The sequence below is a fragment of the Archocentrus centrarchus genome, chromosome 11 (assembly GCF_007364275.1).
Source record: "Archocentrus centrarchus isolate MPI-CPG fArcCen1 chromosome 11, fArcCen1, whole genome shotgun sequence".
Lineage (NCBI taxonomy): Eukaryota > Metazoa > Chordata > Actinopteri > Cichliformes > Cichlidae > Archocentrus > Archocentrus centrarchus.
The window spans coordinates 25,813,011-25,829,260 of record NC_044356.1 but is presented as its reverse complement, the minus strand read 5'-3'; the positions used below and the strand labels follow the sequence as shown (position 1 = coordinate 25,829,260).

At 40.5% G+C, this 16,250-nt stretch overlaps 1 protein-coding gene across 1 annotated transcript in view; it reads left to right on the top strand.

The window, feature by feature from the left end:
• Positions 1–16,250, top strand: part of adcy2b (adenylate cyclase 2b (brain)) — a 65,511-nt gene that overhangs the window by 40,917 nt on the left and 8,344 nt on the right. The window contains exons 10-18 of the mRNA XM_030740871.1: positions 2,359–2,535; positions 2,640–2,683; positions 2,815–2,895; positions 4,952–5,021; positions 5,415–5,512; positions 6,176–6,260; positions 11,004–11,144; positions 14,138–14,254; positions 14,385–14,569. Of these exons, the coding sequence (XP_030596731.1) occupies positions 2,359–2,535; positions 2,640–2,683; positions 2,815–2,895; positions 4,952–5,021; positions 5,415–5,512; positions 6,176–6,260; positions 11,004–11,144; positions 14,138–14,254; positions 14,385–14,569 (998 nt within the window). The remainder of the gene's footprint in view (positions 1–2,358; positions 2,536–2,639; positions 2,684–2,814; positions 2,896–4,951; positions 5,022–5,414; positions 5,513–6,175; positions 6,261–11,003; positions 11,145–14,137; positions 14,255–14,384; positions 14,570–16,250) is intronic.

The following is a 16,250-nucleotide window of genomic DNA, read 5'->3' as shown; positions in this document are numbered from 1 at the left end:
CTCTGCCTGTCAGTATTTACACAGTGCTCATGAGGCTCCTGACGGCTCATACGGAGAGTCATGCTGAGCAGCAGAGAGTAAATGTCTGCACTTAAATTCCTAAAGCATTTCTCTTCATCATTAACTGCTCACACTTCAGTAACTCAGCTCAGAACTAATCTGAGCTGCCTGACCAAGACTAGCTCAGTCAAGCCTCTGCGGTCTGCATTCATTAGCAACTGACACAGCATTCAGATGTCTGTTGCCTGGTGACTTGGGCTACAAGCCTGAAAAACCCAAATGTACATAGTTTTCGTGAATATATAAATATAAAGTGTAAAATGTTGAATTGTTTTTTTTACTTTAAAACTACATCACACATCCACATTTTTTTATATCCCACATCCACAGTTTTTATGCACACGACAGTGATTTCAGACATTTTAATGCAACTAGCTTTGTGTCCATTATTCTCACTTCATGTTGAAATAGACTTTGTGTTTTCCTTAAATTTGCCACTGTAAAGCTGCGGCCACACAGGGCATGATTCACGCGGCTTTGAAGCTAGGAGTCAGTCACTAGTGAACTTTCCAGGCTCTGGTTGCCCAGGTGATTATTACTGACTATTACATATCTATAATTGGAAAATCTTTTTAAAGCTCTTTTATTATTCACTTCCTCAAACAGGAAGTGAGTAGCCCCAGTCCTTCCTCATGTTTTCCTACCAGCCGGCTTGCTGGTGAGGTCACTGCTGTGATGATCCTCGATATCATTCAGCTGCTTGAGTCTCTCATTCCATTCCAGCTTGAATGGCTCAACTTCACTGATGGAGCACCTAACTTTAAATGATCATACCCGATATCATAATGTCAATGTGTGAACAGAATCCCAGCAGAAACCGGCTCAAACAGCAACAGTAAGAAACAGCAAGAAAACAGCTCTCAGGACACACGCTGGCCCACCAAAGACAGTTGATGTTTTGGCGTGACTGAGTCAAAGTTCTGACCATAAACCTGCAGGTTCAGGTTTTATATTCATGCAGAAATATAAAAAAATATGTAATGGGTTCATAGGCATCAGTGTAAATGTTCACCAGCACCCTCTGCAGTAGATTAGTACATGTCATGAGAGACTGGCACTCATCATGTTTATATATATATATATATACACACATACACACACTTTCTATGGAAGTGTTTTCTTTTTTTCCCTCCTGTATCCTATTTATAAAAGCAGAGTAGCAGCACTTGAGGAGAGAGTTCTAAATTACTTTTGCTCCATGCAGCTCTACAGTAATTACTAAAACAGCAGTTTTAGACCTAACCCAAGTCTCTGGGTGTTTACACCGTGGTACTTATCTTCTTACAAATATAGTGTTATGATCTTATAAGAGTGTCTCTCAAGATGCCACTCTGTAGCCCTTATTATTTATTAGAGATGGCTTTTTGATTTCCTATCAGATATTGTGAAAAGGCTGCGGGTCTCTGTCATGTTCAAGGAGCCTTAAAATGGATCAAGGCCAAACGAGGAGCATCGATCACGAGAGGTGTCATCGCCGCTGTCACTTTCATTGATTGTCACTGTCAGAGCTGTTTGGGTACACCCTCAGGAAATGAACACAACCGTCGTGGACCGCGTCTGTGCCGGTCCTCACAGGCGTGTGTGCGCATGTTTGGCCACTCACAATACCTGTCTTTGTGGGCAATTAAAATAAACCACCAGAGTTGAGGTACTTGTCATCCTCCTAGATTGTCAGTGTTTCGGGCGGCACTAAAGTGGAGTGCTGTTTGTCAGAAAAAAAGCACTCATCCCAAAATAAAAAAAATTAAAATAAAAATAGAGAGAGAGAGAGACGCATTATTCTTGACTGAAAGTGTTTTAAGTAGCTCAAAATATTGACAGGCAAGTCACAGACACCAAGAGCTGTCAAATGACCACTGTTCTCAAAGCACCCAGTCCTTTTCACTTTACACCCACCCGGACTGAGCACATTTCATGTGTCAAAGTCTGGCTTACACCATCACAACTGATGGATCACAGCCAGCTGTCCTTTTCTTGTTAGTTTTTGCATCTATTATTGGACTTTTGAATGTTCTCGTTTTCAATTTTGAAGACTGTACTGTTAAGGGTACACAAATATTTTTTTTTCCAGGCTGGATGCCAATATTGGATATTTGCAGTAAAATGGCACAGCAGCCATCTTTGCTGACAGGCTGTTGATTGTGCTGCATCACTGATCAAACTGACCAGGACCACCCTGCTGGTCCTGTTCTACCATAGATTCATTTCTAGAGACTTCTTTCATTAGATCTTCAGAAGATCTTCTAACAAATGGGTACATAATGTTTGTTTTCCCCTGTTCCTGATTGGTTTTCCCAGACCGAGAGGCATAGCCCGCTGCTAGGCGTACGCTCTCGGCCCTCACTGGACGGCGGGAAGATGAGAGCATCTGTCAGGATGACCCGGTACCTGGAGTCCTGGGGAGCTGCCAAACCCTTTGCCAATCTCCACCATCGAGACAGCATGACCACAGACAATGGCCAAATCAACACCACTGTGAGTGTTCTTTCTCAGACATAAACACAAATGTTCACATTGCTGAGTGTTAAGATATATTCCACTTAAAGTCTGAATAATTTCCGGTCTGATTCTCCTTTCAGGACGTTCCAATGGGGCAGTACCACTTCCAGATGAGACGAGAAAGGTTAGCCAGAGGCAAAGATGCATTTATGATTATGACGCATGTAATATATGCAAACAGTTGATACAAATCATACAGAAGCACTTTTATTCTGCATCCATGTCAATTCTGTCCACTATTCACTTCAACCCCAGGTCCAAATCTCAGAGGAGGAGGTTTGAAGAAGAACTCAATGAACGAATGATTCGCACCATTGATGGCATTAACTCACAAAAGTAAGCAAGCATTGTGTCGAGTTCTGCTTCACACTTCATACTCACAGATCAGGAAAGTCCCTTCTGATAAAGTCTGAAATGTCTACATCCAAAGAACTTCATCAGAGCCCGAATTTAGAGCAATAGTGACAAATGCAGCCCGAGGTCTATTTATTTAGTCATGTTTTATAGATATGATGATGCATTCTTTAATGTGTTGATGCATATTTTAAGTAATAAAAAATGAAGGAAAAAGGGGAGATTACAGCACTCGGCAATGAAACCTAAAGTAAAGCACTGCATTTATAAGAAAAGGAAGCACCTCGTGGGTGTCATTTCAAGCGCTGAGAGATGCAAACAAGCACAAAACATAAGGCTATAAAGACCCCTCGTGAGAGGTATAACATACTGCATAAGAGGTGATCAGGCTCAAGAAGTGGAGTTGGTTGAGTGCAAAGTGTCCTTAGACAGTCATTCTTAAAAAATGAACTCTGTCGTCAGTATTTTCTCCAGCTCTGTATAAATGTGTGCGCAGGGGGTGAAAGTGGCTCGGAGTGGTTCATAAGACTAGAAAAGTTCTATATAAAAAGGATGAGCGTGATACCATATGTTAACCACTGTATAATACCATTGTGTAGCGGTTAACACATCCCCATTAAGACTGAAAGGAGACACAAATCCAGCCTCGGGGGGTCCTGAGCTAGTGTACTCCTAGTGCCAGTCACCTCTTGCCCAGGACAGTTGTGTCAAGAAGGGCATCCAGTGTTCAGGGTCCGGCGCCCAGTTTTTCACTTTTTGGACTGTGCGTGTCTTCATCTCTACTTAAATAAAGGAAGTGAGCCACACCCAAAGCAGCCACGGCCCTAACTTCTAGCCTCAGTAATATCAAAATGGATGAGTTATAAAACAAAAGCCACTGTACTGTTGGGAATTACTTATTGCTCTGATATTGGTATTCACAATTATTTCTATATCATTTATTGATAATTATAGTGGTGTATTAATGCACACTGTCTACTCTAGATTAGTAGGATAAAACTGAGGCCTGTTATATTCAGTCTCATTTATGTTTAGGGCCTCGGTCTCATCTGGGCACTTTTGGTTCATATGAAATGGTATCACCTTTATGATATCATTCAGATTACTTTATGACCATGTGCCCCTTGAGGTTTGGTTCTGTAGACCCACCTGTGTTTGTGTAATATGAATTAGTGTGGGTATAAACTTTAGCTAAGTGGGAACTGTCCAAAGGTGTTTTTATAGCAGAGGTTTTAGTTGGAAGAAGATCCATCATTATGACATCTGCCAGAGCTGTTGTAAACCACTGGGCACTCTGGTGACGTGTGTTTTTAACCACGTGGAAAGGAGCTGGTTAGTAGAGCCCAAAAAAGTGATTGGTTGGGGTTCAAGTTTCAGGGGGGTGACACTTTATGCAAATGGAGAGGGGTCAAAGGCAAGTGGGCAGTTACTTTCTTCAGGTTATAAAATGATGCACCCGCTCTTTGTCTCTCTGTTCCTCTTCTCTTCCTGTCTCTGCATCTTTCTCTCTCTTTGGTTCTCTTTTCTGTCTTTTCCTCTCCCTTTTTGTGTGCATTCTAGTCTTAATTCTGTTACTGTCTGTGTTTTGTGTAACCAATATGTCTAATAAATAGCCTGCATTGGAACCTGCTCATTCCAGGAAATCAAAAAGCCATCTCTAATAAAATCACAACCCAACAGTACATTTGAAGCTGAACATTTTAACATGGGCATCTATGGGGACTGATCAGCTTTTGGAGCCAGACTCAAGTGGCCAGCCTCTTGGCTTCATTTTTCAACCCCACGAGTTGCTGTTCGGTACCAGAATAAGTTCAATTTTAAGACAACATATACTTTTAAATGTTTATCAGCGAGCTTGTCGAGAGACAGGTGTGCCAGTCTGACTCTGTGCCATTGTTGGTCTATACATAGCTGTTGGTACATTGTGACGTGCAATATAGTTTTTCTTTGCTGGCCAGTTTTATCTCTCACTGTGAATACAGCCACCATTAGTCATCTGGGGAATGACTTCTGGACTTTGTCTCACTTGTGTCTCCAGACAGTGGCTGAAGTCTGAGGACATCCAGAGGATCTCATTGTTCTTTCACAACAAAGCCCTGGAGAAAGAGGTAGGCGAATGCATACAAAACACCAGCCGGCATTGCTCACTGGGAGAAACAAATCAATGGAACTGTGTGGGTATCAGTGGAAAAGAAGTTGTTATGGTAGCTATATAAGGCTTATAGGACACTGGTGCCCTACATTTCCATGCTCTTTGAGTATCATTAGGAACCAGAAGAGTTGGTGGTTACTGAAAGTTACACTCTAAATTGAGAACAATTACATGGTAAATGTCGTCTTATGAAGTGCACTCAATCATTTTTCTTCATACTTGCTCCTTTCCAGCTGTATCAGTCCAGTGCATTTGTTCATTAGACATGCTCAGTGTTCATTTTGACTCAGATTTTTTGTGCTTTTTTTTTTTGTTACACAGTCTCATGATCTTTATCTTCTCTCTACAGTACAGATCTACCACATTACCTGCCTTCAAGTACTACATCACCTGCGCCTGCCTCATATTCTCCTGTATATTCATAGTGCAGGTCCTTGTCTTGCCCAAGTAAGTCTGCGCCACTCTTACAGGATTTGCACCGCACACTCCCCATAGCATCGGCGAACTCCAGCTGTGACAGCGGGCTGATGTGAAAAAGCCATTTGACGCCAGCTATCTCATCAACAGGACGGCGCTGAAATGAAAGAGGCAGAGGGAGCAAGAGGCGGAATGTTAAAAAGCCGATCGAGATGAAAGGGCACCGTGTCTGCTAGTGATTATAGATCATGTGAATCAAAGTGTGGCGTCTCTTTAATGGCGAGGAGAGAAATTCACGGTCATGCTAATTTACTGCTTCTGGGAGCCAAAAGTGTAATTCGGCATCTGAGAGGCCATTGATTTTCTAATTCACCCGTCTCTCTCTCTCTCTCTCTCTCTCTTTATATTCGCTCTGTTTGTTGCAGCATCACTTCGCACATTTAGATATGACATCACCTGTTTTATGGCAGGCATCCTTAAATGAGCTGTATTGTGTTATTCCACTGAAAAACTGATGCATGATCAAACCTCATTCTGAAGTTACTGTAGAATCCACAGTTATGCTGCCTTAGTGTAAATGGACAGCAGGTCTGAGGTAGAATACATTAGAGGCTTTGTGATATTTATTGCCCTGAATGGCCCTGTAGAAAGTCAGGAGGTGCCAAGAGAGTTAAAGTAATGTGTGTGTTGCAGAACGGCCGTGCTCGGGATCTCCTTTGGGATGGCATTCCTGCTATTGGCTTTGATCCTGCTCCTTTGCTTCGCTGGTCACATTCTGGTAGGTTTGAATACACACAAAAACACAACTGTGCACACAGAGAAAACTCACTTCTAATAAACATATGCACAACATAACCTTAAGAGGGCCTGTTTATGAAGTTTATGCTCCAGTATGGGTGAGTGAACTTCTAGTATTTGATTGGTTTGTTACTTAGTACTAATTAGCAGGTACGAGTGTCTGCACATTGCACCCATACAGTTTAGGGATGTGTCTCATTCACCTGGCCTGCTAATGTTACCTGATAGCATTCCACCAGTACTAAATCATAGACTGTATATAAAAGATGGACATTGCCACAGTGGTGCCACAATTTGAAGCCTCTATTTTTTTTTTTTTTTTTGGAGCCAGAAAGATCTATTTTTAGATGACAGGGTGGCATGCTGAGTTATTAGGAAGCTGAGTTAACTTTACATGTATTATATCTTCTAATTGGTGTCAGTAGCATGCTAAAAAGTCCAGTCACCAAAACTGGAGCCCAAACTTTTTGAAGGGGCGATACCTCACAGCAGGTCATACTGTTTCCCCTTTAAAATGATCCAAAAGCCACAAACACAGACAAGAGGTCCAGTTCAGTGACACCCACCTCATTATAAGCTTTAGCAAAAGCCAGATAGCAAAGTTATTCAAATAAAACCACTTCAGTACAGTTATGAAGGTTATGAAGGGGGTAATTGTGTTTTGAAATTGCTGTTTTTGGCACCTCCACATTGGCCAGAGGTTGCTGCTTAGTATAAATTTCATTAGTACACCTGTTCAGCTGATCATTAATGCAAATATCTAATTAGAAAATTGCATGGCAGCAGCTGACTGTATTTCAGCATCAAGACATGGTCAAGATGACCTGCTGCAGTTCAAATTGAGCATCAGAATGGGGAAGAAACATGAATTAAGTGACTTTGAATATGGGTGTTGGTACTCGAGTACTTCAGAAACTCCTCATCTGCTGGGATTTTCCTACTCAACTATCTCTAGGGTTGTGTAGGAAAATTGTCTGACAAAGAGAAAATGAGCGGCAGTTCCCTGGGTGAAAACACCTTGTTGATGTCAGAGGTCAGAGGCGAATGGTCAGACTGCTTTAAGTTGTAGTAACTCAAATAACCACTCATTACTGCCAAGGTATGCAAAAGCGCAACTGTGAACACACAACGCATCAAACCTTGAAGCAGCAGAGGACCACACCTGGTGCCACTCCTGTCAGCTAAGAACAGGAAACTGAGGCTACAGTTTACACGGGCTCACCAAAATTGGACAACAGAATGACTGGAAAAATGTTGCCTGCTCTGATGAGTCTCGATTTCTGCTACGACATTCAGGTCATCTGGCATAAACATGAATGCATGGATCCATACAACCTTTGTATAAACAATTCAGGCTGCCGGTGGTGTAATGATATTTTCTTGGCACGCTTCTGCATATCATTTAAATGCCACAGCCTACCTAAGTACTGTTGCTGACTGATGGCTGCTTTCAGAAGGACAACTTGCCGTTTCACAAAGCTCAAATCTTCTCACACTGGTTTCTTGAACATGACTGTACGTTCACTGTGCTCAAGTGGTCTTCACAGTCACTGGTTCTCAATCCAACAGAGCACCTTTGGGATGTGGTGGAACGGGAGATTCACATCATAGATGTTCATCTGACAAATCTGTAGCAACTGTGTGATGCTGCCATGTCAATGTGGACCAAAATCTCTGAGAAATGTTTCCAGCACCTCGTTTAATTAATGCAATGAATAATTAAAGCAGTTCTGGAGGCAAAAGGGGGTCCAACCCAGTACTAGTAAGATGTACCTAATGAAGTGACCAGCAAATTTACATATCTACATAACTATAGCCATAACTACATAATTACATAACTAAAACAGAATTTATTTTAGTACTTACTACCTCCTATAAAGGGGATCATCTGTATAAATAACAATGTAATTAGAGACAGATGATTATTAGAGAGGATGAACAGATGTTTCCAGCTGCCATCATTACATGTGAGCAGTATATGAGCTAATCTCCTTTTTTGTTCCTGCTCATACATTAGCTCAACCACAAATTCACTGCTATGGTTTGTTTTCCAGTATAAGTACAGGTTTGGGTATTGTTTTCAATCAGCCACAGGAACCTGATGCAGGTTTTATAGACAATCAATAATTGATCTCTCCCTTAAGAACCCATTTCTGTCACGCTCCTCTCTTAAGGATTAAGTATTATCACCCAGTAAGGGGGTCACTTATAGTTACTGCGGAGTTATCAATAACCATGGGTCTCTCCTGACCCAAATATTAGCTGCTTCAGTATCAGAAACAAAAAAATGAAAGAAGATGAAGCTTGATGAGTTGTACTAACCACCAATCTGTTCCCAGTGAAAGCTGCGGCGGTCACTGGTGAACGAGCACACGGCTGACTAATGAGAAGCCGCGTCTTACATACTCTGTGTGCTTTAGCTCCATGTGCCTGATTGGGTTTGTGTAAGTCATTATTAATGGGGCATATAATAGTTAAAGGATTTGTTCCATTCATCTGTGAGAGGGTGCATTACATGGTCATTGTGATCAAAAGCATTTCTTGGAAAATGTCTTTTCAAGTCAAACAAGCTTAGCTGTTGCTTGTTAAAGCACCATTTCAGCCAGCGGACATGTTCATTTTTGTCCATCTAGCCAACACTACTGTAGCTTCATAAAATACAAGGACACAAACAAAGCATGTGTGAACATGCTGTCCTGAAGGGTGACGAATCAGAAACTAGCTGGTAAACTAATAAACACTAATATAACTTCCTTTGAGTGCATTTCTGCTGGACTTGAATTCATCCTGTGTCTCAGTGGAGATTTCCTTTTCAAACAGCCGTATTTCTGCTCTTTTGTTTGTGAGATGAAATATATAATTTCGTATATGCTAAAAGTGTTCCGAGGACATTGAACTACAGCAGGATGGTTAAACTGGGCACAGGAAGCCTTCCCTCTGCGAAGTAGAGTATCTGCTCTGTCTCTGACAAAAGCTCCAATTTGAAAAGACCTGAAAAGTTTTCTTTTTAAAGAGGAGACCGTAATTGTGTTGGATTTATTCTAATGTAAGCGTCACCCCTTTGTCAAATAGATGCCCCATTGTCAAAATCCCCCTCCCTCCTCCTGGTATTGAATCCTCCATCTGAACAGGCCTCAGAGAAATCAATGTCACTCTGTATGGGAGCCAGGGAGGACAATGTTCTTGAGTGGCCCTGTAGCTTTCTTTTTTCCTCGCTGGGCTTGCAGAGTAGTTCAAATTATTATGTTATTATCCACATCAGTCTTGATTTTTCTTAGGTCTATAGGGCAAAGAATAGACTTTATAGTATCCTACCTGGGTTGAATAATTCCAAATCTAGCCATGCTGACCGTGGGTCATTATTAATCCTCTCTGCTATGTAATGAAGCTGTGTAGCCAGCTGATGAAGATAAAGTCTAATAGTAAAGAAAAGCCAGACCTTTTTTCTGTAGCTTATCCATTTTGTTCTAAAGAAATATATCCTTGTTATTAATTAGATTTGAAAATGAAGCCTCGGTAGAGCGTTCATTTCATGTAAAAGCACACTCACCATAGACCATGGCAGCACTATTGCCCTGTCTAAGGTCCTGTGTATGTATATGAGGAATCAGTCGTACAATGCTTTGTAGCTGACGGTTGGTCATTAGTGGACACTCCAGGCTGTGGTTGCGTAACCCTCTAATGTACTGTGTGTCAGAGCAGAGCAGAGAGAAGTCTTTCAAAAGCCTTTCCTGCATCTAAACTTATTATTAGACATGCACTGATCAAGAAGCCAGTGTTTGTAATAGGCTGATTTTCAAGTCTTTGTCCACGACCAGTGATGTCCAGTTGGCCACTAATACACTCAGTTCTGTACCAAACTGCCACAGCTTGAAATACACCTATCCAGAAGGTGATAGTGTTAGAATAGTATGAATGAATATGTGTGAAGGGAATACTGGCCTCAGTGAGGGATCTGACAAAGGAGCGTTTATCAAAGGAATAATAAAACATCTTTAGAAAATGGCAGCTAAACCGTCCCTACTTTAGGCTCTGTTGTTGTGTATCTGTGAGGTTGGGTCACTGGTAAAACTCACCATAGAAATCTTATTAATACCAACTGTTTCAAATTTACTGTGTCCACGTGATTTTTTTTATGTATTAAAATATTTATGAATCATTCATCCTGCTTACTTGTCTCACAAGATATTTACTATATATATTACCACACTAATAATAGCAAATTTAATGCACTGCTCCACCTTGGAAATAAGAAGCAAATCCAAAGATGAACCTGTGACCATCATTACCGTCGGATTTATAGCACGCATCTCTTCCAGTTCTGAGATTTTTGTTTCCTTTGAATTCCAATTTAAAGTATGAAACATGATGCGGTTCACTGAGTATGTGCAGCCTGGACTTCCACGAAATAGTCAAACACTCTTTCTGTAGGCAGCAGCTATAATACTGAGCTGTGGTCAGACACACTGTTTATGCCCAGATCACAAGACACCACATGGGGATGAAGAAGCTTCTTGAACCTTTGACTTGTGCTGTCTGTGGCTATAAATCATCTGCCCTGAACTGTATATAAATCAAACAAATGTGCTGTTTAAACATACTGTTTTCCAACTTACAGTATCCTTTTAATTAATCCCTGGAGGACAGCAGTGTTTCTCTTTAGCACTCCTACTCCCTGCTTCCTCACCTTCAAGTCATTCCCTCTGTTTCTTTGTATCCACAGCAGGGAAGGAAGGGGTCCTTCTGTTCTCTTACATGGCTTCCGACTTCCTCTCGCATCATCGTCACCAATAACCCCTGGCTGCGATTGGTCCTCACCATGACGACCACTGCTCTCATACTGGTGATGGCCGTCTTTAATATGGTGAGAACCCAGTTTTAAATGTTGTGAATGTGGTTTGACTGCCGCTTTCTTGTGACTGCATCAGACCTTTGTTTCCTGCTAAAGAGATTGCACAAACTGTGGGCAAAATATTGGTGTGTTCTTGAAATGGTCAGTGCTGCATACAGAACAGCAGGGAAACAGCTGACACATGGTTGTAATCAAAATAATGTAATCGCACTCTCGCTGTCATTAAAACCCATCTTAATATTTAGAATCATTTTAACCACTTGCTACAGAGTTCATCAATTTGTTTTAAACTATTTAAGAACTGTTAAACGACACTGATTTTTTTCAGTAATCCAAATAAAACTGAAGGGAAGAAATATTTTGCTACATCATAAATGGTAGTGGAGCCAACAGACGGCCGGCAGCATCATGTACAAGTTCAAAACTCATGCACAGCAGCAAACATACATGGGAGAAATGGCAATATTCCTCTAAGACCAATCAGAGGATTTAAAATAACAGCTTAGAAAAGGTCATGCTAATGCTCTTCCTGTGTTTTTCCACTCGTTTTCAGTGCAGCCTTTGTGTCTGATCATTTTCAAAGAAACAGTTTCTTTAATTTAATCTACAAAAAAAAAAAAAGAAATAATGATAATGCAGTTTAGCTGAATGTTGGCTTTCAAGCTTGTTAGAAATGTCCAAACTATAAACTGTATTTCAATGTATGTTTGCACATGTTTCAGTAAATATAAGTATCTAAATGCTTATTATACATACTGTATGAGCCTTGCAAACTGCCCCAAAAAACAACTCACACAGGAGCAGGGCACAAAGAAATAAAAATAACAAACTCTGTGAAGAATGGCTTTTTCTCCCCCAAATTACACCTGAAACCTTCACACTCCCAGCAGCTAAATGTCACGTAGCTTCAGGCAATATGAGTAATTAAGAGAGCAAGAGCATAGTTCCTGTGGCACACAGAAAAACCTGCTGTTTTATATCATTGGCACACAATTTCTGGAAATCAGTGGTCCAGCATTAAAATCTCAGGGCTGTACTGTTTGACACTTTAGGTGAAGAGAATGCAAGAAAATAGAAATAGAAGAAAATTAGGAGTACTTTAAGAATGTCCCATTAGTTAGTACACTCAGCTTGTGTCAGTCAGCTGCTGTGCTTGTTCCTTTGTAAACTGTACTGGGATCAACAATGCACATTCATTATTTACTGTTTCTGTTCTATTTTTGCCTAACTGACTACAACACAGCAACTGTAGAGGTCAACTGTGCCACTGCTGAGGATTTTTCTCTCAGTTTCCAAAAGTGATTGGGTTTTTTTTAGACTTCAGTGCTGTAAGTCTTCCACACAGTATGTTATCTGGTATGAGAGTCCCTGCTTATGCTTATTAAATGGGGCACTGCTTTCAAGTGTTAGTCATGCTGTCTGTGCCAAACATCATTTGACATGCAGTAAAAAAAACAGGCATCAGATGTGACATAAAGGGTGATATTTCATTATACAATATGTTACCACCAAAGTGAAGATGAATACAGCCGCCCTTCCACTGAGACCATTTCTGATGAGGCTTCAGTAAACAGTAGATGGGTCAATCGAAGGGCCAGATGCATCTCTCGGGTTCTGTGTCAGATCTTTGCTGGATTTTCATGACTTTCAGATACTGTTCATCTGCGGGAGAGAACTTTTAGGCCTGACACTTTATCTTCTGTCCTCCACATGTCCAGTTTCCTTCAGTTTTTTTAAGGATACATTGCACAGTATGCCAAAATATGCCATGTTTTCAGCAACTAGCTCTTTGGGAATCACCTTATTGGTGCAAAAATATTTTATTCTTGTCAAACTGTGTTATCTTTGCCATTTTTCATAGATTCAGGTAAAGAGATGGGAACAAATGATGTTTTTGTGGCAGGCTGCAAGTTATAAAGTGCCTGAGTTGTCTGTTATGTGAATACACATCACTGGTTTATCCCTTGAATTAAGTATCTTTTTTGTGCTTGAATATTCATAGGTCAATGTTAAGCAGCTTAATAGGAAAAAAAAAAAGAAAAAGCATTCCTCTGAAAATGGTCAGGTACAAGGACTGGACTGAGAATGACTGAAAAAGCAGCCGATGTTCAAAGAAAACTTTGAAAAACCACTAAGCCTGGAGATTTTATATATATATATATTAGGGGTGGGACTCGATTAAAAAAATTAATCGAATTAATTACAAGCTTTGTAATTAATTAATCGAAATTAATCGCATTTTAATCGCATTTCAATATTTGACGAGAAATATTAATTTAAGTTTAGTTGATGAATGAATCAATATACATAAGCTTAAACTTCAAAATGTTGTTTATTTTCCCACCAGTCTACTACACAGACCAAGGAAGGGTGGAAGTTAAAGTTAAGCATCATAACTGGATAGATTTATTCAACATTAATGTCTCACTTGTTATAGTTGGAAATTAATCATTAGCTCAGCTGTATTCCTTGATGTTGAAATGTGTTATGCTTGTTTTAACAGCTTATTTTGAATTAAAGACTTAAAATTAAACCACAAAAAGGAGAAAAACTTCGTTCTCCGTTTAATCAGCTGCTGTTACACAGCTGTGCTTCGCACTCACGGTTGCTAGGCGACATGAGCTACGCAGAGGTGACGGCAGCTGATATGAAGGCTAGCTGCTCACTTCCGGCCTTTGTGGTGTTCGTGGGCTGCGAAACACGTGGGCCGGGTCCTTCGCAGGATGCGGCCCCTAATTTGGACATTGTGCGTCGATATAATCTGTATGCCGGGAACTCGTGCACTGAGAAACGTTCCACGGTGCAAAGTGCGATTAAAATGCGTTAAAATTTTTAACGCGTTAATTTACCCATAATTAATTAATCGAAATTAACGCGTTAAAGTCCCACCCCTAATATATATTAATCTTGTTATGTGTTGAAATTTCAAAAGAATCTCACACACACACACACAATCATGTTTTACCCTCCTTATATTCTGCTTTGATCTGTTTTGCTTTTGTTAGTTTTTTGTGGAGGATCCCGGAGGATCTGTGGACATTCTGACAACTGTAAATCTGACCAACAACAGCCAGCTGGACAATGTGGAAGATGACACGGGCAAAAGCAAGTTTTACTTGCCAGTAAGTACAGCAGTGAGAGGGCATCTAAAATGGCAAAATGAGACATCGGTGTCTGTGTGTTTAATTTTAAATGTGTCCAGCTCTGTATCTCTGTTCCTCATGTTTTCTTTGACTTTATTTCTGTTTTCAGTATTTCATCTACTGCTGCATACTGGGCTTGGTGTCATGCTCCGTGTTCCTGAGGATCAACTACGAGCTGAAGATGGTGGTGATGCTGGTCGCCGTGGTAATCTATAACATCATCATCCTTCAGACCCACGCATCTCTACTGGATGGATTCAGCAAAGCCTTATACCCCACAGATAAACTAGATCGGTACCTGCATACACTCATTCTCCCTTTTTCACACACACACACACACACATTCTCTCTGCTTCATTATTTAGGAAATAATGAAATCATTCTTAGGCCAACTTTAGGTTAATATTATCTGTTTAAAACCCTCCATCACTCTGACCCTGCAGCCTGCTCACATCAGTAGAAAAGAGCTTATTAAAATGACTAATGAGACTGGACCACAGGCTTCAGGGAAAGGCTGATGCTGAGGTAGCGATGTCCCATGTGATTGTCAATCAAGTGTAACCCCCGGAGAGGATGATGAATGGCAGTTTGTGTTGATGGAGCTGAATTCATTCCCCCCCACACAACTGACTGACAGCTGGAGTCTCTCTGCTCACAAAATCCCATTATGCAAAAAGTTTCCAGGGCACCTACAGAAACTTTATTTCTTGTGCTCATATTTTCCTCATTGGTTCTCTTTCTTGGCTTTTATTAGCATGAAGAGAATGATGCTTTTGCCAGAGCACAGAGGCAAGTAAATAAGAACAGCAATGAAGTGGAAAAACAAAAAAGAAACAAGCCACGACTGACAAATAATTTCCACTTTAGTATCTTGAAGGAGAACTTTAGTTACACTGTCTCTGTTACAGGATTGTATGTCCACAGTCTGGTGAGCTCAGTTTACAGCTGCTAAAAATCACCTGTTAAATGATTAGTGGGGATAATAATGCAAAAGATACAAATAATGAAAAAAATAAAGTCTTAAAGGACTTACTGTTTTTTTGTTCATAGTTATGCCAGTTTATAACAAATAATGGACAGTATACATTCTTCTGTCTGATGCAAGGTTAAAGCAAGGTTATTATAGTTAACTAAAACTAAATGTCAGGGACCGCAGTGCGACAGGCAGGAAAAGGATCCCAACGCAGGACTCGCGAGACAGGAACAGAAAAACACTGACGAAACTCAACACAAACAGAGCTGGGCTGGTGCCAGAAGTACAAATTAGGAGTTTAAATGAACAGGAAAACACACAGCAGGGAGGGAGGACGCAACAAGGAACTGAAGGAAAGTGAGGGCTTAAATACACACACAAGGTAATTAGGGAGAAGGGACACAGCTGGAGAAAACAGGACACAGGTGAGCAGAATCAAACTAACGCACACGAGACAAAAGCTGGTGAAATAAAACAGGAAATGACAGAAATGCAGACTTGGCACGGGGAGCAAGGAATTAAATACAAATAAGCTTTAACCAAGAAGGCCTGAAAATACAAATAAACCATAACTAAGAACATGACCCGGAAAACTACAAAATCTGAGAACTAAAGAAGCCATCCTGGAAATCTCTGAAAGAATAGAAAACTCAGAACTAAAAAACAAACTAAACAGAGAGATACAAAGATAAGCAGAAGCAAACTATGAGAAATAACAAAAACACAAAACACTGGGCAAAATTCTGAATTGAAATAAAAATAAAAACGAGACTTTTGAAAAGAAACAGAATAAAATAATATCGTGTGCTCACAAAGTGAACTAAAACAAAAAGCCTGTCTCATGAGGCTGTTTGTTTTACTTTGGTGCATTGAACTCTTCCATATTCCAAAGTATTCTAGAGTCAAAGGTGAGACCCTCTGTCTGACAGCTAATCTACAACCGAATGTGTCACAATGGCCCAGTCAAAGTCCAGACCTCGTTGTAGGGAAGAGTCAGCCAAA